The 25469-nt window shown below is 45.4% G+C and overlaps 1 protein-coding gene across 1 annotated transcript in view; it reads left to right on the forward strand.

The window, feature by feature from the left end:
• LOC138491456 (calcium-activated potassium channel subunit alpha-1-like) overlaps positions 1-25469 on the forward strand; it is a 1832603-nt gene that overhangs the window by 1790534 nt on the left and 16600 nt on the right. The window contains exon 25 of the mRNA XM_069617974.1: positions 19707-19901. Coding sequence (XP_069474075.1) covers positions 19707-19901 — 195 coding nt within the window. The remainder of the gene's footprint in view (positions 1-19706; positions 19902-25469) is intronic.

The following is a 25469-nucleotide window of genomic DNA, read 5'->3' on the forward strand; positions in this document are numbered from 1 at the left end:
TGATAAAATAAATTTAGCAAATCACACATATAAATAACATAATTAACGGAAAGAAAAAGAAAAGTATCACAAGTGAAGCAAACATAAAAAAATCAAATGGGCATTGATTTAGGCAAAATCGACCACAAAGTCACAAACAAAGTTTAAGTCCATGTTTTGTTGGATTTAGATAGTTCTTCTTCAATGTTTTTAAGGAGAAATGTTAGAGCATACGTTAATTTTTTATTTGCCTCCATAAAACATTCCTCCCACCATTCTTCCATTGTACGATGAGGTCTATTTGCCACAATTGATTCAAACAATGTCATTCCTATCGTAGAGAAGGCTTGACAGGTAAGAATCAGATGTTTGATGTTTTCTTCATAATGGTTACAGAATCTGCATTTTGGATTCAGCTTCTCATATTTAGTCCATCGCATAATTACTTCTTTGGTCTTAAATTGATTTAGCCTAAATTTCATGAGAAGAATTATTTTTTGCTTGTCTGGGCATTTTTCAAGATATTTGTACGTGGAATTATAGGCTTTTCCTTCAAAAGGAACATTCTTCATGAGCAAATATTTTGCTCTAATTATGCCAGTGCTTATCCAATTGTGTTCCCACAGATTTTTCTTTACAGCGTCTGGGTTTTCCGCCAACGTGACTACGTCACTGTTTATATCTGTTAGAAATTGATGACATTGGTTTTTCCAGGCTGTAAAGACTGAATTTGATTGCTTATTCACCAAATCCTGCAAGATTTTCATTTGTGGTGCACCATTGGGCAAAGTTATTTTACAGAAGATTGACAAGGTGTTCCATGTAACCTTTGCATTTATTGAAATTAGCCCTACTTCATATCTCACCACTGCAGCTGGTATGCCCCTAGCAACTTTCAAGATTCTACCCCAAAAGATGTTTTCAAGGTTATCCCACAAAGTTGATGGACATCCAAAGGTAGTTTCTGCACCATAAATTAAGGCTGGCACAGCCTTTTGTTTATAGAACTTTAATGTGGGAACCAATGAGAACTTGCCATATTGTGTATCTAGAACTGTGGCTTGGGCGCTTAGTTGACGACATTTAGCTTTCGTTTTTTCAACCCAAGTTTGGTCATTTATGTTGGAATTCAACCACATGCCTAGATATTTTACTTGTTTTACCTGTAGCAGTGGTTTACCGTCTAGGTGCCATTTAAACTTCTTGGATGCACCTTTGGTAAGATCTTGTAATGTTAAAACAACAGATTTGCTAGGATTTATTTGTAGACCATTGTCACAAACTTATTGCTCCAACACGTGAAGTTTGCGTTGCAATCAAATAGGTATAAGATCTATTAGAACTAAATCATCTGCATAAAGGATCCAATTCAAAACAGAATCAATTATTTTTGGATCAAATCCTTTTGCTTTTTCAAATGTTTCACTGATGTCAGAAATGAAAGCATTGAAAATTATGGCGGCAAGGGGACACCCATCCAGACGAATGTAGATTTCAGTGTCAGTATGTAAATCTTTAATAGCAGATAAGAGGCTATCAGGACAGTTCCAAGTATTTAATTTTGTCCAAAGGATTTCCCTGTCTATGCTATCAAAAACATGAGACAGGTCCACAAATGCAAGGTACACTTTTGAGCCTTTTCTAATCACATCCATGTTCAATAGATTAATGAGTGTAAGATTAAGGCAACATCCTACACCTTTCACAAACCCACTTTGTCTGACATCTATATGTTTTGTTAGGACTAGCCATTCCATCAGTTTGTACTGGAGTTCAGTTGCATATATCTTGCCTATAAGATCCAGCAAGGCAATTGGCCTATAGTCCATTGGGTTTGATCTATTGCCTTTCTTAAAAATAGGCACAATAATGGCCTTCTTCCATGAAGTAGGAGTAGCGCCTTCCGCAGCAATGTTATCAAATAAGACCTTAAAAAACTCTGCCCAGGCTTCCGGATCAGATTTTAATATAGCATTAGTTATGCCATCAGGGCCTGGTGCACGAGAATTGGAAAGCTTTTTGATATTCAACAAAATGTCATCCTGATCAAACTGGATATCCCAATGTGTAAGGACTGGCATCGGAGGATCGAAGGTGTTACCCTTTTTTGAGAACAACATCGAGAAATGCTCAATCAATTTCTTTTTCAGTTACCATGTTTTTTTTGCGAGGCCACCTGTATACCGGATTCGTTGTTGATAATTGACAAAAAATCTGAAGAGTTTTTCTCTTTTAAGCACTTCGTTATTTTTTCTGCATCATGCTGTTCCATCGGGGCAGGATGTGCTATTGTCCAATTCTTATAGTTTTGTTTGATTTTTTCTTGATCTTAAGCCGATCCACTTTGCTGTAATTTTTTAGTTGTCGTAAAGCCTTGTGCATTTCTCTCTTTCTCATGATGATTTCAGGATTGTAAATATGTATATGCTTCTAGGACTGGGTAACGTTTGGATTTCTCAAGATCTTATATTGTTCTAACAAATCTACACCCAGCAAGTCAATGTACCTCTCATAATCATTTTTTATGGTATTCACTTGCTGTTAATTGAATTTTAGGCCCTCATTCTGACTCAGGCGTTAAGGGGTTTACGGCGCCGTAAACGGCGCCGACCCTTAACGCCTGATTACAAGGTTCCCTTTGCGGGATGGTTTTTAACGGCTGCTATTTTGCAGCCGTTAAAATCCATGCCGCAAAGGGACCTTGGCGATAATTACGGCACCGTAATTTACGGTGCCATAATTATCGCCTATCCCCATTCCCATTATGCCCTATGGGGCGAAAATGGGAATGGGGAAGGGTAAAATGGGAAATGGGGATTTACCGCCCCACTCACCTTGGAATGGGGCGGTAAATCCGCCAACCACCATGGCGTAAACGTAGTTTACGCCATGGTGGTAATGGTACGACCCAGGCGGTAACTTACCGCCTGGGTCGTAATGAGGGCCTTAATCTATTTCCTCTGCAATTTGGTATTGTATTACAATTCCATTTCGACGAGGTACGTTGCTGTGGCATTTCAAAATGCGATAATGCCATATTATGGTCACTGACTTGCGTGTTGTGAACTTCAAAATTTACGATCTGTATCGATAGATTTTCAGATACAAAAATGTAATCCAAAATGGATTTCTGATTATTCCTTTGCCAGGTCGATTTGGCAGGTATGTCGCCCTCGACATTACCATTTAGCCTAAAAAGTCTCTGTAAAGTTAGTTCTTCAGACCACTTTTACACCAGATTCTGTTTCCTTAATGTCTCATTCTTACCTCTCTCTATAAAATCTAAATTAAGATCTCCACATAAAATTATGCGGGCAGAGCTGTCCTTGATCAGTAATTCATCAATTAGGTCAATAATTTGTTTGACAAAAGCCAGAGTACCCACCTTGCAATGATGCCAATACAGATTTATGATGAAGAATGTCAGATGTTTAGTTTCATCATTATTACTCCTTGTGATAGTAACAACTTGAATGTATGATGATATATTCTTATACTCCATCAATCTGCAACCAGATGGGAGAAGACCCGCACTTGGGTGACCTTTATTTCCGTTAATAGCAGGGTTAAATGCTATTTCAAAATTCTCTGCAATGGGACAGATGTCCAGCCAAGTTTTCTGTAGACATATCAAGTCTACTTCACTAGCCCACTTTTCTCTAAAGTTGAACAAGTGAGAAAAGCCTCTTGTATTCCACGAGCCAACGGCTAGAAATTTATTTTTGGGTTTCAGTGAACATTAGCTCTGGGTGTTATTTGCCAAAGTCGCTGCTAGCCAATTCCACTCGCTATGAGGTACTTGGCTCTCCTCTTTTTCGTTTATTTGTATGCTCTGATTATTATTTTTTACTGTAATTCGGATTTGATCAATTTGTTTTATTTTTTGATTGCCAGACAGTTCTTGTCGAGACAAGTTGAATTGCTTATAGTCCGATTTCCAACTCTCATCTGCTAAGGTTTGTGGTTCCGGCTGAATTACCTCCGGCAGTTGCTTCGGCAGAGATTTAGTTATAAGACCCGTATCATTTGCTTCTTTAGTCATGATGGTAGTATCTACTTCAACAATGTCGAAGCCACAAAACGCTCATGCGCCATTTGCTGTTTTTCATTGTTTTTATTTTTTTACTTCTTTTTTTTGCGGAACTCCTTTTGTATCTTGTTTTGTTCTGTTTTTTTGCAAAAATATCAAACAACCCTTTTGATGCTTGTGCATTATATTCCTGCACATCTTCAGTCTTGTTTGAGGTTCCTTTCGACATATTTTTTGCTTTCTCATTTGTCATATCTTTTGCACCTTGAGCTTCATTTGAGCTGGTATTCATGCTTACTTTTATCTGATCTTCCTCGCCATTTTGTGAGTCTTTTATTTTAATTATTTCAATTGTTTCCTTCGCATGGGGCCCCTCCAAGCTTTTAGTATTTCTGTTATCACTCAGTTTAAGTTTTATGACACTAACACACTCCTTTAATTATTCGTTCTCACCACGTTTTGGTAACTCCAGCCTTTTTTCTTGCAGTCCATTCACTAAGATCTCACGCTCCGCCCTGGGATCAGTAAAAAGCTCCTCTGAGAGTGGAAGGCACCTTTGCCAAACTTTCTCCTTATCCTTTTGGGCAAGTGAGATTGAATTTTCTTTTTCTTTCTCTAATAGCGGGTGAGCTTTATTTGTTAGAACCAATTCAATGTTTTTACACTTGGATCTTTGTTGAACTATCGTCAGTTTGTTTTTTTCCGTAGTAAGCATATTATTGCTACTGTTTAGATGTTCACTGCTATTTACACTTTCCTTAGTAGCATTCAAATGAGGTTTTTTAAAAAAGTTTTAGTGCCTCTCGAGCAACTTCCGCTATAAGTTTTTTATCCTCCCTTGAATTTCGATTAGCGTCCAGAATTAAGTTTAAAAAGTTATAGTTTTGAATCTTATCATGTCTCAAATTATTTTATTTTTTTTGTTGCTCAAGTTCCATATTAGAGATTTTAGCATTTAGTAAGGCTATTAACGTTGTCAAATCTTTAATGTTACCGTCCATTTGTTCGTATAATTTAAGATAGGGGGAAAGTGCAATATTCATAGTAGACATAATTAAGGCCTGTAGATCCGATATATTTGTTTTGGATATATGAGATTTTTTTTGTGGATAAGACGTTTTCTTTTTCTATTGAGCACGTCTTATTTTGGGAAAACGTTTTTCAATTATGGATGAGTTATCAGTACAAACAGAGGAGGAGGACGATGTGGATGATGAACTAGTGTGTCTCTCTTTTGCACATATTAGGGTTTTGTTTAGTCCTTTACTATGTGATTTATACTCGGTTTCAATCGCTGTAAATCTTACTGGCGAATGCAGCATGTATTGCTGTCGATTCCTTGACTGTGAGCAAGCGATTTCACCCGAGAGACTATTTCCACTTCTTTTCCTTTTGCGAGCTGTACTGTATATTATTTTAGTTGTGCTATCTTCTTCCGAAAAATAATTTTCAGCATCAAGATTATCAACATGTACAGCTTCCAGAGGCGTCAACCGGCTCACAGCACTTTTTTTATTTGCAGTAGATATATTCTTTGATTTGTTATTTACACGCTTGTTAAAGTCAAAATTCATTTTTAATAGATCTTTTAAAAGTTTGTCTGCAACATTGAGTGAATCTCTTCTTTCATCACTGGATTTTTCGTTATCATTGTTAGAAAGTTGTATTTCAAGTATATTGAAGTCGCTAAATTGAGGCTGTTTGTCATCTTTCATTTGCACTGCATTTTTTTCAATCATGTGTTCAATTCTATGTCCCATTTGGCCTTGATCTACACAGACCACCTCTCCAAGAGGCTGATTAGCATTCAATTCACTCCCTCCATTTAGCCGCTGCACAATTTTTGACTGCTGCACAATTTTAGTAGCCAGAGGCGCAATTGTGGAAAGGCCAACTTTTTAGCATATCCATAACATTCAATCGGAAATTCAGAGCACCAGTAGAATTTACATCCTTGTGCTCCATTTCTGTTGGCGGTACTAAACGGAGACACAACGCCAGCAGAGTATTGTTTCAATTTCATTTTCAGTAATGAAGCAATCATTGTCGCTTTCATTTACCGTAATGCCGGCCAAATCAGTACCAGTTCCTCATGCTCACCACGCTCACCACTCTCATCAAGCTTATCAAACTCACCAAACTCACCATGCTTACAGCACTCATACATACTATCCACGGCATGCATACAATCCATGGCACTACCATCCTCTGATTCTTGAGGTCTCGTAAACACGGACCCCCTATTGGGACTCCTTTGATCAACTGTACTGGGATCATGCGAAAATTGCATCTCAGTTGTGTTTGTCAAATCTGGAATATTTCTATCAATTGAAGCAATGATTATGTCAGTTATATCAGCACTAACTTGGGATGCCGTAGTTTTTCTCCTTAACACAGGTTTTGTAGGTGCACGCACAGAACAAACTCCACGTCGCAGACCAGACCGGGTCTGCAGCGGTTCAGCCGCTTCACTCGATCCCTTCAAGATGGTACGAGCCCAGCGGACAGGTTTAGTTATCTTGGGCTCACAACAGCACAGGAAACAGGAAGCAGAAAGAGCCCCCGCGGGCCACGCGACTCCGCGACACCAAAGACGCACAAGACTCTGTGCCGACTCCGCGCCGCGGGTGTGATGGGTACTTGAGTCTACAGCTCTGCCTCCTGGCAGCAAGCTGGAAGAAAGACTCAATCCAGGAACAAACGAAATTGCAGTGCCTCGGTACAAGATGCACAAGACTCTGTGCCGACTCTGTGCCACTCCGCGGGTGTGATGGGTACTTGAGTCTACAGCTCCGCCTCCTGGCAGCAAGCTGGAAGAAAGACTCAATCCAGGAACAAACGAAATCGCAGTGCCTCGGTACAAGACGAACAAGACTCTGTGCCGACTCCGCCACTATAGTTGCCAGTTACAGCTTTCTGCTCGGGGGAATCACCTAAATGCAGAAACCGGCAAGTAATGTGGCTGTCACAGCGCGAGCCAGCGAACAGCAAACAGCACTTCACGGTACTTTGCTATGTGCACACGCGCTGGTGCTTAGGAAGTCAAACAGTTTTACAGGGGCGGGGCTAATCAATTAGCAGTTGTATATCAGATTTACCCAATCTGAAATAGAAAAGATGGTTAAATAAGTATTTACATAGGCTATGAGAGTCAGTATACAGCAATAAGTGCTATTCAGAAAGGCAGTTCAGGAGGTTCAAACAGGGCATGCTTGGAACGAAATTCAGCTTGCAGGGTTTGTCCACCGCAATCAGTACTTCACGGTACTTTGCTTGGTGCGCGTGCGCTGGTGTGCGAGCGCAAAGGCCTATGAAGACAAACACTCTTAAAGGGGCAGAGCTAACCAGATAGCAGTTTTATATCAGATTTACCCAATCTGCAATAGAAAAGAAGGTTAAATAAGTATTTAAATAGGCTATGGGAGTCAGTATACAGCAATCAATTCTATTTAGAAAGGCAGTTCAGGGGGTTCAAACAGGGCGTGCTTGTGACAAAATTCACCTTGCAGGGTTTCTCGCAGGCAAACAGTACTTCACGGTACTTTGCTCGGGGCGCACCCACTGATGCGTGTGCGCCAAGGCTAATGAAACCAAACAGTCTTAAAGGGGTGGGGCTAATCAATTAGCAGTTGTATATCAGATTTACCCAATCTCGCAGGGTTTCTCCACAGCAAACAGTACTTAACAGACTTTGCTCGGTGCACGAAGAAAATGGAGGCTTGAACTTCGCGCTCCGATCAGGATGAGGGAGAGCAGGGCTGCAACCAGTGCTATTGACCCTTGTTTTGTACCCACGCCAGGGGAACTGCCTGGGGGGCACCCTCGATCCATGTGACCCCCAACTGAAGCCGATGGCATGATCCATGTGCCAGGAACTGAGGAGAGGTGGCGTAGGCCCGATCAACCCCGATGCGACTCGAAGGGTCGAGGAGGCTTTCCCAGTCATGTCATGAGTGCTGCACAAGGCAATACACTGCTCAGCTGTGACTGAAAGGGGAGTGAGCAGGATCGACTGGTGCATCGGAGGGCCAATCCAACCTTTGTGGACCACCTAATGGCCCGCTCCACTCAATAGGATGTGCGCCACACCCGCTGGCAACCAGAGGGTTCTGCAGCTGCTAATACATGTAAGAACATTAGTGGAGTGACCACCTGCTTTTGGAACTTCTGCCTCCTCATGATATGCTGTTACAATGGCTCAGGGCTTCGATTGCGAGGTGGCCCCCTTTGCAGTGACTGCCTGTTTCCTGTACCTCGTGCATGGTGCAATATGAGCCGGGAACTCAGGGAACATTAGGCTAGAATGCTGTGCGAGACAGCTGTTGTCCAATCCAGCTGCTGTTTGTTGGGGATGTGATCCCTAGCGCTGCTTCGTTAAACTCTTACAAGAGTGTGAACTATGAAACACTTACTACAAATATTTTCCTGTTGGACAGCCAAGTCAGTAAATGACTTTTGCTGACACTTCTGGACTAGAACTTAGTGCTGGTGATTCCCTCCTGTACCCTGGGGTGCTCTGGAGTTCACATGGCAAGAGGTTACAAGCGACCATCCAAGCTGCCATTCTGCAATAAGGACTCTCTGCCTGCCCTGGGGTGGAAATCTATGGCTTGTGATATGACCTCGGAGGGTGCCGTAAGTTTGTGTGAGACGCCAATAGTATTGACATCCCCGGAAGAGATGCGACCAGAGATTGCTGTATGGTACTGACCATCTTGATGACAAAAAGATTCTAAGGGGAAAAGAAGGCAAAAACGTTGGATATGAGAATCAGATGGAATTAGGACAGTAACCATCAGGTTGTGGTGACTTTGACATGGATATTTCGAAGAAGAGGTTAATATGTTATCACTGAGGAAGACCTTGTTAAAGGTGGAAACCCATGTTGGCTGTCTATTAAAACGTTTTGTTTGACCAGGAGCAACGGCATTGTGATCATTATATCACATTGTAGACTATTGGATTGTGGCACGGGTGGCTAGTTGCAATATTATACAATGTACCTTACTGTAAGAATTTGGGTCTGAGTATCACGACGACCTAAGTCTTGGCTTGCCTACCGTTGTATAGAAGGCGGAACAAGTGACTTCAGAAATAGAAAAACTTAACATTGTTAGGCCTTCACACACATTGGGCCTCATTACGACCCAGGCGGTAGAGGGTTAACGGCGCTGGTAGAGCTGCCGGCGCCGTTATCCCTCTACCGCCTCATTACGAGGTCTTCTCCCAGGTCCCTCTAAGGATGTCTGGTAAGACCAGGCATCCTTAGCGGGACCCGCTAGCAGACAAGGATGCTAACAACGGACCCGTCATTAACTGGCCTGTTGTTAGCATCCTCCCCATTCCCATTGAGCCCTTTAGGGGCTCAATGGGAATGGGGATGTACTGGGTCCGGGTCCCGAGAATGGGAATTACTGGGCCCGCCTAAGTCGGCATGGCCCGGTAATTCCCTATTTCTGGAAACCGGACCCAGTACCCGGTATGGGGTAGCCATGCCGCTAAAAGCGGCATGACTACATCCATACTCGTAATGAGGCCCATTGTGTATAGGCGCATTATAAATACCCAATAAATAAAAGAAACAAAAGTATATAACTTGATGTGGTAGTTAGCTCAACTAGGTTTTAACTAAACAGATCTAATAATACTCCACTGGCGCTTTCTCAGTGTGTACAGGAAATCGTTAATGGCATGGAAGATCTGAGCCTTCTCGATTTATGGAGGATGCTGCATCCCATGGACAAAAAATATTCATATTACTCTTCTGTACATGATATGCGCTTGTGCATTCATTACATTCGGACGGATGCAGTGTAGGTTGCTTCTGGGACCTTTTTCTGATCACTTGCCGATATTATGGAAATGTTATTTGGTTGAAGAGACTCTTATGCGGAGGCCTAGGAAGTTTAAATTCCAGGCTCTCCTGGAAATAGTATTTAAGGGCAACATCAAAGAGGCTTTTAATACCTTTTTCACAGTTAATATTGGTTCAGTCTCACTGACGACTACTGTCTGGGAAACCTTTAGGGTTTATCTCCAGGCTGATGCACAGGTATTGAAATGGGGTATTGGGAAGCATCCCCTCAGAATTAGCCAGACTTGAGTCAGAATTTGGTTGCCTTGAGCTTAGGGCAGGGCGTGCATATGGGGATGACATGTTATCAGTAATTAAGGATAAATTGGAACTGTTTCGTGAATTGAGAGATTAAGTACTTGTCGGTCCCTAGGTTGGCTCGTAAATATGGCAAGGAGGATAGGCCTGGTCGACATCTTGTGCAGATATTGCATCCAGGTAGTGGCCCCGGAAGTGTTCCTGTTATTAGAAACACTTAGTGAAAATTGGTTTTGGACCTCAAGGATAGACTAGCTACCTTCCTTGCCTTTTATGAGAACTTCTATGACAAGAGGGAGACGTTTACCTAGGTGGAATTGCAATGCTATCTGAGGGATATTTCATTGCCTAAGTTGAAGCAGAATATGATAGACCACCTTAATGCCCCATTTATGGCTACGGAATCATGTCAGCAATTTCTGTGCTGCCATCTTCAAAGGCGACAGGAACAGATGGTATAATGGCCACATTTTTTCAAAGAGTTTGGTGCAAAGTTTACTCTGCATCGATTTCAGGTGCGGCAGGAATCCCTAGAGTCAGGTTCTCTTCCTACTATGATTCACAAGACAGTGATCTCTTTGATTTTGAAGCTGGATAAAGGCCTGACTGACTGTGCCTCTTAGATGCCCATCTCCCTGATTAACTTGGACACTAAGATTTTTTAGAAGGTATTGACTGATCGGCTTCTTCCTCTCGTATCGATGCTTATTCCCCTGCACAAGTCTGGATTTGTGCCTGGTTGTTCCACTGCACTGAACTTCAGACGGTTATTTCCCATTTTAGCTCAAGTTGATCCAGAGGTATGTGCAGTGGGGTGTGTTTTTGGAAGCTCAAAAGGCATTTGATTCAGTGTCCTGGGACTATTTATTCACAGTTTTGGGGAAAATGGGATTCTCACGCGACTTCATTCAATGTGTTCAACTTCTCTATACTGGGTCTTGTGTGCGGATTGGTATTTTTGGCAAATTTTCTTCTCCTTTTCTGTTGGGACGTGGGATGAGGCAAGGGTTCCCCTTATCACCTTTACTTTTTGCATTGACAATACGCCTTTGTCAGGAAAAGTGAGGTGCAGGGGGGTATGGTGGGTAGCACAACCACTAAGCCTGATAACATAGCCAGCTAAAAGAAAAGGCTAGTCACGGCAGGTGTTACATGTGTCCATCTTGCAGGTGTGGCACCTTGAGGAGCAAAGAGAGTGCCATCACACAAGCAGCACAAGGAAGGCAAGGTACAGGGACCAAAACTACAATCCCCAGCAGCCCTTCAATGAGCACGCAGAGCCAGGGAACACCCAAGGACACGTCTGCCCAAACATGCATGAATGCACAACGAAAACAAACATGCTCGAGATTCCAACCCAAGTGGACACACGCTGTGAGGCTATCCACCAACCACCACTCATTGACGGGCTGCACCCCTGCCAGTCTGTACCAGGCCCTGCTAGACCAGAGAATAGTAAAGCAGCAATGCAGCTCTGATGGTTTTCACTATGTAGGACTAACTGTATGAGTATACTAACTTTCCGAGTGCATCGGGAGCTCGCCATATTAACCTGTACCACTAAACAGTTTTTTTACCATTGGGATAACCCGCTCAACAATCACGCTTACAAATACAATCACTAGAAGCTAATTATATTTTTATGGATAGACATTGGAAAGATGCCAGATAAGGTGTTCGCACAAGTCTGCAGAGACACGACCCCGCTGAGACACGGCGCATTGTGCAGACAGTTCAGATGAGCAAGGCACACTCCCAACCCCTAAGTGACTTCATTGTCTATTAATGTAATGTAATATGATGCTGTTGAGCACGTTCTGATTCCATGTGATGACATTATAAGGAGAGCTAGCACTGGGCAGCATAACTCAGAGGGGTATATCTGAGTGACAATTGCTAATCCAGTGACATAGAAGCGTTGCTGCATTTAGTTTTTTTTTAAATTGTTGCTGGTGCCTCCTGCCCCCCCGCTCAGTGCTCCCTTCGTTGTTCCTTCCCCGTGTTTGTTCCGCCTGCCTCACTCCTTGCCTGCCCGCCCACCCCCTCCCTGATTGACTGCCTCCACTTCCCTGTGCCTGTGTGTCTGATCCCTGCACACTGCGCTCACCATTTCCATCTTGGTGTGAGCGGGTGCTGAAGCTGGTTTGGGCTGTGTAGGTAAGACCCACCTGGGCCTGCATTTTGTTTTTTTAAAATTGTTGTTGGTGCCCACTGCCCCCCTGCTCAGTGCTCCCTTCGTTGTTCCTTTCCCGTGTTTGTTCTGCCCGCCTCCCTCCTTGCCTGCCCGCCAACCCCCTCCCTGATTGGCTCTCCCTTCCTACTTAAAGGCCCTCCCAGGGCAGCACCCTGCCTGGCAGCCCCGTGGCTAAGGGCCACTAGGCAAAGGGAAAGGGCGGCTCCCGTAGGAAGGGCACTTCCTTCGGAGTGCCCTGCCTACGCCCCTTACCACCTGCAGGTGGTTCTTCCACTGTGTCTCTAAATGTGACTGTCTGAGTACTAAAAAAAAATAATAATAAAAATTGCATCGTGTACTCTAGGCCGTTCTCCCTCTATTTAGGATTATCATACTTAGATGGTGTTAACCTGTGACTGTCTGAGTACTATAAAAAGAATTGCATCGTGTCACCTAGGCCTTCCTCCCTCTATTCAGGGTTCTCAAATGTAGGTGTGTCTCCCCTCCTGTCCTAAATGCGCATTTTGTGATCTCTTAATCCTCACTGTCGTCTTGTCCCGTTGCTCTAGTTGCTTGCCTCTCGCTGTCCTGAATCCCTGCGCTAGTTGTCGTTTCTAGTGTCTTCCACTCTCCCTTCCACCTCTCCCACCTACTCTATGGTGCTCTCCATCTCTCCTATCTTTTCTAACTGCTTCTCTATTGACTATCCTGCTCTCCTCACTAAATCTGGTAGGAAGAAGTTTAAAAAGGACATTTTGGTCTCCAACCGAGGCCTCCCTATAGCTGATATTTACACCAGTGCCTCCTACAAGGAACCTCTTACCAACATCCTCTTTGTCGTTCCTTCGCCAGACCTATGGACCCTTCATATGGTCTCTGTGCCTCTCCTTTCTCTTCCTATCCCATTAATGGTGCCACCGGGTGGGATGCCTTCCTGGCCTCCTTCCATTCCTCTAAGGTCATCATTAATGTTTACTCTAATGGGACCGTCTTGGTCCAAGGCCCTCAGGCCAACCTTCACATCTTTGATAGATGCCTCCCGCGCCTGATCAACTTCCTTTCTCTCCTGCTGTCGCCTCTCTCCCTTCCGTGACTACCTTGCCTCCCCCTTCTGCCTCCTCCTCGGCTACCTTGCCTTCTCCTTCCCTCTCTGCCCCCTCTCGGGCTCCTCCTACACCACCGAAGGCGTACCTCGGATTTGTACCCCTCCCCGGAAGTCCTTCATGGATGGCAACCTTCTCCATATTGCCACTCTAAACTCTCGCTCTGCTGTCAAATGCTCCTCAGATATCTGCCGCCTTCTTGAAGAACTTGACCTTAATGTCTTCGGTCTCACCAAGACATGGTTCAAGGCCAGCTCTCTCACTAGCTTTGACACGCTCCTACCTGACGGCTACAAAATCCTCACTGCACCCAGGTCCAACCGCTCTGGTGGGGGTGTAGCCCTGATCTTCCCCGAGAGGATTCCTGCCTCTGTCCCTCCTGCGCAGGCCTACTCTTCTTTTGAATGCCTCGCCTGCAGGCTCTCTCTCTCCCCTAGCCATTCCCTTACTGTGGCTACTAACTATCGGCCACCTGGTCAGATCCCCTCCTTCCTCTCTGAGTGGACGGACCTCTCCTCCTCACTCCTGGCCTCAACCACTCAAGTCCTCCTTCTTGGGGACTTCAACATCATCCTGGATGCCTGCTGTCCTCCCTCTGTACTCTTTCATGACCTCTGCGACTCTCTCTCACTCACTATTCTCCCCTCTGGCCTGACTCACTCTGCAAGGTACACTCTGGAGGTTCTGAACTCCTCAGACCTTCCCTTCTCTGTTCCTCCCTCCACTCCTCACTCCTGGAGTGATCACTATCTCCTCTCCTCCCACCTCACCCTCCCTACCCCTCAGGTCAAGCCACTTCCATCACTGCCACCCACTTTCTCGGTCATCCGACCATTGAAGCATGTGTCAGCTGAAGCTTTTGCCGCTACCTCTCACCCCCACCTCCCCGTTTGGCTGACTCTCACCCTGACACAGCCCTCTCCATGCTCCACTCTGCTATATCTTATACTCTTGATATCCTTGCCCCTGTCATGAGAATACGCCGGAAGCCCAAAGCCAAGTGCAACTCCTGGTACGACTCAGACCTTGTCACCCTAAAACGCAAGTGCAGGGTGGCTGAGAGGAAATGGCATGCTTCATGTACATCCTCTGACAAACTGGTCTGCCGCCTGCTCCAGAGGCAATACTGTCTCTCTGTCCTAACCAAAAAGAGAGCTCATATCCAAGCCCGCATCTCTGCGGCATCTAACAAGTCGGCTTAACTCTTTAAAATCTGCAAGGAACTGGCCAATCCTGCCACAGTCTCTACCTCTCCTGTCCCTTCCCAGGCCCTCTGCACGGCACTAGCTTCTCACTTCATCTCTAAAACTCAGGACATCCTTTCCTCACTCTCCTCCTATCCCCTCCCTCCCCCTACTCACTGCTGTTCCTCTGGCCCTTCTGCAGCCACCTCTCCTCCCTCCTTCTCTGCCTTTACCTTGTTCTCTGCTGATGAGGTTTCTAGACAAGTCAGATCTATGAAAGTCTCTTCGAAACAGATTCACCCCTGTTCCTCCAAAACTATCAAGGACCACATCGACACCCTGGCTCCTGCCCTGGCTGATTTCTGCAATCATTCCTTTCCCACCAAAATATTTCCATCCCCCCTGAAGCACTCCCTTGTGAACCCTCTTCTTAAGAAACCCTCTTCCGACCCCTTGTGCACGGCCAACTATCACCCAATCTCCATCACTCCCTTCCTGAGCAAGCTCCTGGAGAAACTGCCCATTTCCCAGATTAATCTCCACACTGGATCTGTTGGTTGTCTTCACGACCATCAGTCTGACTTCAGAGCTGCCAGAAGCATGGAAACCGCTCTACTGAACATCCGTGAAGACCTGTTCTCCAACCTTGACTCTAACACCCCTTGCATCCTCATCTTGCTTGCTCTCTCTTCTGCCTTTGACACTGTCAACCATGCCATCCTGCTCAACCGTCTCTGTGATAACCTGGGCATCACTGGTCAGGCTCTGGCGTGGCTGACTTCGTTCCTCTCTGACCAACCCTCCCAGGTCCAACTTGGGTCCTTCCTCTCTGCTATTTTTTCTCCACCTGTGGTGTCCCCCAGGGGTCTAACCTCTCTCCCTGGCTTTTCAACATATATATGGCACTCCTTGCCCACCGCATCACCGCTCTATGCCCCAACCTTCAGTGCTATGCGGATGACACCCAGCTCATTTTCAGGCTACCCTCAGCCTCCTCCTCTCCTTCGCTCATCTCTGACTGTCTGTCTGCCATCCGGGAGTGGTGTGCCGCCAATGACCTCTGCCTTAATGCCAGTAAGACTGAGATTCTCCTCATCGCCACACCTGCTCCCTCCTTCCCTGTAGCTCTCTGGATGGCCTCTCTTGGCTCTCTTGCTGCTCCCACCTGTGTGGCTAAAAAACCTCAGGGTCATCTTCGACTCCACACGCTCCTTCTATCCTCACATCTCTGACGTCTCTAAGAAGTCACACTGCCAGCTGCACCTCCTCAGAGGTATTATTCCTTTCCTCTCCTTCCACAGAAGCTCACTGTCTCCAGAGCTCTGGTTCTCTCTAGGCTGGACTATTGTAACAGCCTCTTTCTAAATCTGCCTGCTTCTACTGTCCACCCTTTGCAACTTATCCAGGACAAGACTGCAAGACTTGTCCTTGGCCTCAAACCCAGGGATTGTATCTCTCCAGGACTGAAATCTCTGCACTGGCTCCCAGTGGCCATGAGGATTAAGTTCAAAACCCTCTGCATCGTTCACAGGGCCTGCTGGGGCCTGGGTCCTCAATACCTTCAACTCCCTCTTCCTAAATATCTTCCTTATCGAGCTCTTCGCTCATCCGCCTCCAGCTCCCACAGGGTCAGTCACTTATCCAAGTAACGAGTTGGTGGTAGACCTCTCTCTTCGGCTGGTGCCTCCCTCTGGAACAGCCTCCCTGCCTCCCTTAAACTTGAGGAGAACCATTTCCGGTTCCGGAAGCACCTCAAAACCTTTCTCTTTGCTTCTGCCTTTTCTCCTCCTCTCCTCTGCTGACCTCCTGGCTGTAACCAGAACTGCACTGGCTACCTGGACACTCTCTAGTTTCGGGCCCAGGTCCCTCCCCCGCCAGCGTCACACACCTGCACTGCCCACCTGGCAACCCCCACACTTGGGGACTGTTTCTTTATCCCTACAGTCCCCCTACCAGCCCTTGACACCTGATTCCTGCACTTACCCATGTATTTACCCATGCGCTTGCCACATGCTAGCCATTATTTATTTATTTACTTATTATTGTCATCATTCCCATGTATTGCACTGTCCCTGCCCCCTTTCCACGCACTTGTGCGATCTGAAAGGCACCTGGCCTAGTAGGATAGTTGTCCGTCCTCCCTTTGTTCCCCTCCCTTGCCTCGTCGCGCCTTGAAATACTTGCGTATAGGCGCGTTATAAATGCCATATCATATCATATATGGTTTCGTAGTGCACGTGCATGTATGTGGGAGTTGTTTCTCAGCTGTTTAGAGCATACCAGAAAAGCAAACCCAGCGAAGAGCCAAGGGGAAACCTTTCCTAACATCCCCGTACCCATCCTTTACTCTACCCTAACCCTCTACCCGGCTACCCTAAAATGCCCTATCCCATCCAATCCACAGACCCTAACCCTCTTTCCCTCTGGGGGTCACGGCAGACCTGTGTATTCACAACTGCAGATACCAAGACTCCTAAGGGGAGACAGGAGTATGTGCTACCTCCGTGTGAGAGCCTGGGACCTGACAATCCTCAACAAGTACATAGTGGGCATGGCTTGCTGTAGGGGGGAGTATGAGAATTAGTGTCTTTGTATAGCAATGATATCATATTGTACATTAAAGACCTGGATGTGAATCTGATCCCCCTTAAGTGTGAGATAGAGAAATTTGGGCAATTTTCTGGATTACAAATCAACGTGTCTAAGTAAATCCTTTTATCCATTGACAAGTGGGTCCCCAAGGTTTAAATACCTTCTCTGGGACTGACTACCATCTCCCAGAGCATGTAAAGTTAAATTGACTTTACTAGTCTTTTTTCAATTCATAGCCCCATCATACTATAGAGTGCTGGAGGGGTTGCCTAGCATCCCCTGAGTCTGAACACTCATGTAACAGTCAGATTTTACCCTTTCCTACTTTAAATGGCTGGTGGCAGTGGTTTTAAACAAACTACCATGATATTTATCCGACCGCGAACACTGGTAGCTAAAAATCGGGTCAGCCATGTTTTCCAATATGGCGCTCAAGAACTATCTGTAAAAACAGACTCTGATCATCTGTTTTTGCCGTTTCTTTTAGGAAAGGTCCTTCTAGTGTCCAACTCTGCGCGCCAAACCAGGTTTGGTCCCTTTGTTTGTTGGCCTTTGGTGTGCTTTAGTGCTGAAGCCCTCCTCTGGCGCCTGAGTGTCTGGGGTGGACAGAGTGTGAGGGAGGTGCCCGAAACCCCCTGTGTTTAGTCTCCTAGGAGACCTGAATGCACTCTGGCGTGATTGGCCGGCTAGCTGTCCGGCAAGGACAGCCACCCTGCTGTGTGAGTGACAGCCAGGCTGGAATGAATGGGGGAAAACTGTTTAAAAGCAGGCTTCTGGGACTTGGAAAACAGATTTGACCACTGGAACGAAAGAACCGAAGACGAGCTGAAGGAAGACGACTGTTGCAACTCCTGGTCAACCGGTGAAGCCCTGCTGCAGATTCGAATTGCCTGAAACTCCATTGACAGAGAAGCCCCTCAAGGTTAACTTCTGACCTTGAGTTTGGTGGGAACAACCAACTGGTAAACTGCCTGGACACCGTCCTCATACTAGTCGAATTTTCAGCTGAGTGCTGTGGAAAACCGGATAGCCAGTGGGAAGGATACCAATTAGTGGTCTTTAAGGCACTCACACCTTAAACCAATGTTTTGCCAAGCTTGTGGCCTCTTCCCTGAGCAGTGCAGGAAAATCCTGATGTCCTCCTTCTTGTCCCCATGACTGAAGCTCAGGAACAGCGAGATCTGCAGGAACTGCCGGGAACAACTGCCTCAGCTACACCTCTTCTTCACTTTAAAGGTACTGTGCAAATGTGTCAGGAAATCTTTACGGCCGCAGTGAAAGTTTGTGAAACTTTCCCGACTTTGAAGGCTTGTCCTTCCCTAAACCAACATCTAACTTTTCGTCTGGCCAAATTCTTCTAAGATCCGTGGCAAAGACTTAACCGTTTACTACCAGAACTGTGCTATCTTATACAAGACTCTGAACCATTGACTTTGGCCCAGGCCTATTGAATTGAATTGCTGGTTGTAATGAACTGAAACCCTTTGCCCTGCCTATGAAAGTATTTGTGCCTTGATTTCTTTTAACCTTGTCTTTTTACCCCTTTTAAAAGTAATTGAAGTGCCATTTTGCTCCCACTTTGGGGGAGCTGAACTTGTTAAATAACTTATTGGTTGTGTATTTGTAGTATAGTAGTATATGATATTGAGCAGCTCTTGCTAGTGTAATGTTTACCAAACGACTGTGTAAATAAATGTATATTCTTTTACCAAGAAACCTTGAGTAATTGGTTATTTGAATCACTGTAATTGCTGGTCCCTTGTGTAACCTCTTGTACTCCTCACTTTACTCTTGAGATAAGTATGGCTGCTCAGCCACTGCTACCACAATACTGTGTAGTACAGGCTTGTACCAAAGGTGAAATTGTACTGACACTTGTAGTCTTAATTGCATGTAGTGGTCATTTGATTCTGCCTAACGTATATAGAGTAGAATTATGCCATGATGGTGCTGCCCTCTCTTCATCCCAAGAACATTAGGGACCCTTTTAGAGGCTTCTTAGCGATCTGAGTTGAAAATAGGGGGTAACCGCTGCATAGCTTTATCAGAATTAACAACTTCGGGGGTTATGTAACATTATGGGTCATTATCTCCCTGGATTTATGTTGGGTCAAGAATTGAATATTAGATGTAAGCTCCTGTACATGATTGGATTAAGTAGACTTCGCCTGCACTGCTCCCCAGGTTACCTCTGTGACAATGTGTTATTGTACTGAAAGTGTTTGGATCACCGTGCCTGTGGTGTTATGTTGTCCTGTCAGGTTGTAATGTGAACCTAATTCTTCAATTAAAAGGTTAAAAAAAAGAAAAATATCTGGGAAAATGAAGCAGGGCTCTGATGAAAAAATAAAATACCTGCAGTTAAAAACAAAACCCATCTTATCAAATCCTCCAATTGTGTTGACAAAACACTCCTTCTTGTTGCTAAACTGCTTCAGAGCAGAGAGGTAGTGGTCAATCTATCTTCCAGAGACACTGCAATTGTGCGTGATCGACTTGGGTGAACATGTCATGTTCTTCTTTCTTTCTTTAGAGCTACCATAACCACCATATCCTGGCATTGCTGCAGGCACTGGTGACGGGGGGGACTACACCGGACCTTGAGGAACAACTTGCAGAAGAGAACAAGTTGATAAAGCACTCCACCAAATCCTTGTTTATAGCCGAGAGAGACAGGTGTAAGCTCTCGTATTTACCAATCACTGAAACACTTGTGGAGGATGTCTCGGTGAGTTGAACTGCATTATCTTACTGAGGACCTGTACACATTGCCTCAATCACCTGATTGTTTCCTTTTTGCATCTGTGACTCATGATATTTAAGCACTGGTAGACACAAAGGATATTTATTTCAAGACACAATACAGCAAGGTGCCGAGACTGAGCCATTTTATAGAAGTGAGACGTTCACACTTGTATCGAATTGACGTTTCCCATAGTAGCTGTCAGCCAAACAACTCAGCTCTCTGACGGCAGTAAAATTAATGAATCATCAGATGGTATGGGACCAAAACCTCTCCACTTGGCATTTCAGTCTAGATACAAACTCCATTTGTAAGTCTTTTAAAAGAATGCTATCATTCATGTTTTTTTTTTACCTAAAACATTTTAATAAACATATGTGTCTCCTCAGAGGCTAACTAGAGATTCTGGTCTTCATTACAAGTCGGCAGTGCAGTAAAAACTGGCAGTTAGGTGTCGATTACAGATTGCTGCCACTTTTCAACACCACCGATTCTGAGTTTGGAGATGAAGTGCAGCAATTGGCTGGAAGTTTTTCAGCATACTTTACCTAAAAACAATAAAGGTTTTACCCCAAATACCCCATAGAGTCCTGAGGACTCCATTTAGGGGGACTTATATTGCCGCTCACAATCTTGTCGATTTAGTTTGATGGTCATTTTGCAGCAAATATGGGCAATAGCGTAATTAGGTTTTATAAGTTAATATGTAAATTAGCTCCCACAATGTGCCCTCAAATGGACAAATGGACCTTTATGGCGAATTGTGGGGAGTCATTGTCAAATATCATTTTGTAAATTTCTCAATTCATTTTGGTGATGCATTTACATATTTACAAATACGCAGATATAAATAGTACATTGACAAGGGGAAACAGATCACGTTCTGCCCTATTAAGATCTAAAAAAGCCATCTTGTCGAGATCCAACTTCGTAGTCCATGATTCCAACGGAATAAGGTAATGATTCATGTGCCCTAAGGGTCTAAATCAGTAGTGGTACCTCTAAGTGAACCACATGCGGCAAAAAAAAACAGATCCATTGACAAGTAGCATGTTAGAAAATTCAAACACAATGGGACAAAGACAGTACCTGGAGTCATGCAAGACTCTTAATGTTCTTTCATCCCACAAATGAAAGTGCACATCTTCAATTTCATGGAAAATATATATATATATATATATATTATAATATGGCTAACATTCTCACATTGAGTAGAACGTATGTGGCACTGGTGCTGTCTAGCTTAGAATAATTTGGCAGCATATGCATCTGCCAAACTTACAAAATTCATAAACACCTGGAACTGATCCAAAGCAAACAGGCTGAACGCTAACACTACAGCAGAGGACCACAAAATAAATGTCCTCTGATCCCTGATTTAATTGCAGTTCTTATTAACCCTCTATAATTCAAGTTACTGTATAAAGTACACAAAGAATAATGTTCCATAGGCTCGAAGAAATGAAATTAATTGACAATGGATAATGGACGGATCTGCGACTTAATACATAACAGAAGTATAACAATGTCTTATCAGTTTTTTAAAGCAAAGCAGTACTGTGGCAGGCCTAGGGCGCACAGATATGGAGTAATCAGATTCCACTTTAATGTCTGGAGGAAAACTTCCTAAAATTCAAGCAGAACCACCCAATATGGATGAAATGTAGTGAAGGATTTCAAATGGACAATGCTACCTAATATGTAACATGAAAGCGCCATCTGACATATAAATCTTGTACAAAAAGGAAAATGTACTCAGCTTGATTTTGGGTAGGGAGTTTGGTATGGTACAAGTCAAATACATTGCCTATCTGGTTCCACCAAGTGACATAAGGCCTGATTCACAGAGCGTTTTCCAATGGGACTGCACCATTATAAAAGGTTTCTGTGAATCAGGCCCATAGTCTCAACTCCACCTTCCTCCCCTTTTTAAGGAACTCAAGGGGTGGGCTCTTCCCATTGGTCCTAATGCCTTCCCGTTCTTCATGCAAACAAATATCCAAAGAAAAGAACCCATCAAGTTTACAGCCCCAGACGTCCTACAGGCAAATGTATGTGCGAAACAACAAGAAACAGTTCTTGATAAAGTCTTTGGAGAATGGTAAGATGATTCTCCTGCAAATCACAACCTTGGTGATGGAAAATATCTTGTCAATACCTGGTGCATGTTGGTGGGTGTGTCTGGTTATATTATATGACCATGCCTCCTCATCCTCCATTCATGTCCACAGTTAAAGGGACCCCAGTTTGTTCACACATGCTTGCAAGCACAGCACACAGATTGCATTATGCAAAGGTCACTTTTTATCTGTTTGACTAGTGCCCTGCCAGCTCTGTGTCTTGGGGTCCTGGTTTTATGGCCAACCAGACCTCTCAGTGTCTCCTACTTGAGCACTCTGAAAGTGCTATTTCCTGAGCGACTCTGCATTGGGCCCTTTCTTTTCTCCTCCTTCCTCCCAAACTCCTTCTGCTCTACCTCAATTCCTCATATGAGGCTCATTCCTATACTCCTCCCATGAGTACCCATCTTGAGATGATGGGTTCACCAACATCTTCTTCCCTACACTGATCATCCCCTCTCCTCCCATGAAAAATCTCCTTCCTCCACTCTACTCTTCCACCACTCCCTCTTTCCAACTATTTTGCCATCACCTTCTTTATTTGTTCAATGTTCCTCCACCCTTCATTCACACCTTTCTATTCTACCTCTTCCTCCAACATCTCCTCACACCTTTCTTTGCCTTCTCATCCTCCATTCCCTTGATGTTTTTCATTCCTTCACTCGCACCTTTCTCTCCATCTTCCTCTTCTACTCTTGTATGATCTTCCTCACATTCTACACACCCCTCTTTGCCTGCTCCTCCTCTCATCTCTTGATGTTCCTCAAACTTTCTTTCACACCCTCTGTGCCTTCTCATCCTTTATTCTGACTTCATCATTAATGTTTATGTGAATAGTACCATCTTGGTCCAAGGCCCCCAAGCCCACCTTCTCCTTTTTGACAGATGCTTCCCATGCCTCATCTATTTCCTTTCTTCTCCTGCTGTCCCCTCTCCCCCCTCCATGCCTTCCTCGCCTCCCTGTGCTGCCTCCTCCTTGGCTACCTTGCCCTTTCCTCCTTCCCTTTCTGCCCCCGTCGAGCTTCTTCTGCACCTCTGCAGGGCGTAACTCTGATTTGTACCCCTCCCCGGAAGTCCTACAAGGATGGCAACCTTCTCTATATTGCCACTCTAAACACTCGCTCAGCAGTCAAGCACTCCTTCGACATCTGCCACCTCCTCGAGGAGCTTGACCTCAATGTCCTCTGTCTCACGGAGACATGGTTCATGGCCAGCTCTGTCATGAGCTTTGACACTCTCCTCCCTGATGGCTACAAGAACCTCTTTGTGCCCAGGTCCAACCGCTCTGGAGGAGGTGTAGCCCTGATCTTCCCTGAGTGGATTTCTGCCTCCATCATTCCTACGTAGGCCTACTCTGCTTTTGAATGCGTTGTCTGCAGGCTCTCTCTCTCTCCTAAGCCATTCACTTACTGTGGCTACTATCTATCGACCACCTGGTTAGATCTCCCCCTTCCTCTCTGAGTGGGCTGACCTCTCCTCCTCCCTCCTGGTCTCGACCACTCAACTCCTCCTTCTTGGAGACTTCAACATCCACCTGGATGCTTACTGCCCTTCCTCTGGACACTTTTGCAACCTCTGCAACTCTCTCTCACTCTCTGTTCTCCCCTCTGTCCTGACTCACTCTACAGGGAACACTCTGGATGTTCTGATCTCCTTAGACCTTCCCCTTTCTATCCCTTGCACCACTCCTCTCTCCTGGAGCGATCACTTTCTCCTTTCCTCCCATCTCACACTCCCTACCCCTCAGGCCAAGCCAACTCCAACACTGCCCCCCACCTTCTCGGTCATCAGACCCATGTAGCGTGTGTCAGTTGAGGCTTTCGCCGCCAATTTCTCACCCCTCTCTACCCCTTTGGCTGACTCACACCCTGACAGAGCCCTTTTCATGCTCCACTCTGCTATATCTGATATTCTCGATGTTCTTGCCCCTGTCAGAGGGATCCGCCTGAAGCCCAAAGCCAAGTGCAACTCCTGGTATGACTCTGACCTCGTCACCTTTAAATGCAAGTTCAGGGTGGTTGAGAGGAAATGGCATGGTTCTTGTGCATCCTCTGACAAACTGGCCTGCCGCCTGCTCCAAAGGCATTACCGTCTCTATGTCCTCACCAAGAAGAGAGCTCACGTCCAAGCCCACGTCTCTGTGGCATCATACAACTCGGCTGAACTCTTTAAAATCTGCAAGGAACTGGCCAATCCTGCTGTAGTCTCTACCTCTCCTGTCCCTTCCCAGGCCCACTGCATGACTCTGGCTTCTCATTTCATCTCTAAAACTCAGGGCATCCCGTCCTCTCTCTCCTCCACTCCCCTTCCTCCCTCTACTCCCTGCTCTTCCTCTGGCCCTTCTTCGGCCTCCTCTCCTCCCTCCGTCTCTTCCTTTCTCCTTTCTCCCCCAGATGAGGTTTCTAGAGAAGTCTGATCTATGAAAATCTCATCAAAACAGGTTCATCCCTGCCCCTCCAAAACCATCAAGGACCACATTGACTCCCTGGCTCCTGCTCTGGCCGACTTCTGCAACCACTCCTTCACCACTGTAGTCTTCCCTTCAACCCTGATGCACTCCACTGTGCACCCTCTCCTCAAGAAACCCTCTGCCGACCCTTCTTGCACGGCTAACTATCGCCCAATCTCCATCACTCCTTTCCTGGGCAAACTCTTGGAAAAGCTGGCCATCTCCCAGCTCAAACTCCACACTGAATCTGTTGGCTGTCTCCATGACCATCTGTCTGGCTTCAGAGCTGTCAGAAACTGCTCTCCTGAACATCTGTGAAGACCTGTTTTCCAACCTTGATTCCAACACCCCCAGTGTCCTCATCTTACTTGATCTCTCTTCTGCCTTGGACACAGTCAACCATGCCAACCTGCTCAACCGTCTCTGTGATAACCTGGGTATCACCGTCCAGGCCCTGGCGTGGCTGACCTCTTTCCTCTCTGATCGACCATCCGAGGTTCTACTTGGGTTCTTCCTCACCTCTATCTCGATCTCTACCTGTGGTGTTCCCCAGGGATCTAACCTCTCTCCCTGGCTTTTCAACCATTACCTGGCACTTCTTGCCCACTGCATTGCCGCACTCTGCCCTAACTCTCAGTGCAATGCGAATGACACTCAGCTCATTTTCCGGCTACCCTCAGCTACCTCTTCTCCCTCTCTCCTCTCTGACTGCCTATCCGCCATAAAGGACTGGTGTGCCGCCAATGATCTCTGCCTTAATGCGAGTAAGATTGAGATTCTCCTCATCAGCACTCCCACTCTCTCCTTTCCTGTCACTCTAGCCAGCCTCCCTAGGCCCTCCTCCTGCTCCCACCTGTGAGGATAAAAACCTCAGGGTCCTCTTCGACTCCACACTCTTCTTCTCTCCTCACATTTCTGACGATCCTAGAAGTCACACTATCAGCTGCAACTCCTCAGAGGTATCGTTCCCTTCCTCTCCTTCCC

Source organism: Ambystoma mexicanum, chromosome 10, assembly GCF_040938575.1.
Source record: "Ambystoma mexicanum isolate Mex_15411 chromosome 10, UKY_AmexF1_1, whole genome shotgun sequence".
Classification (NCBI taxonomy): Eukaryota; Metazoa; Chordata; class Amphibia; order Caudata; family Ambystomatidae; genus Ambystoma; species Ambystoma mexicanum.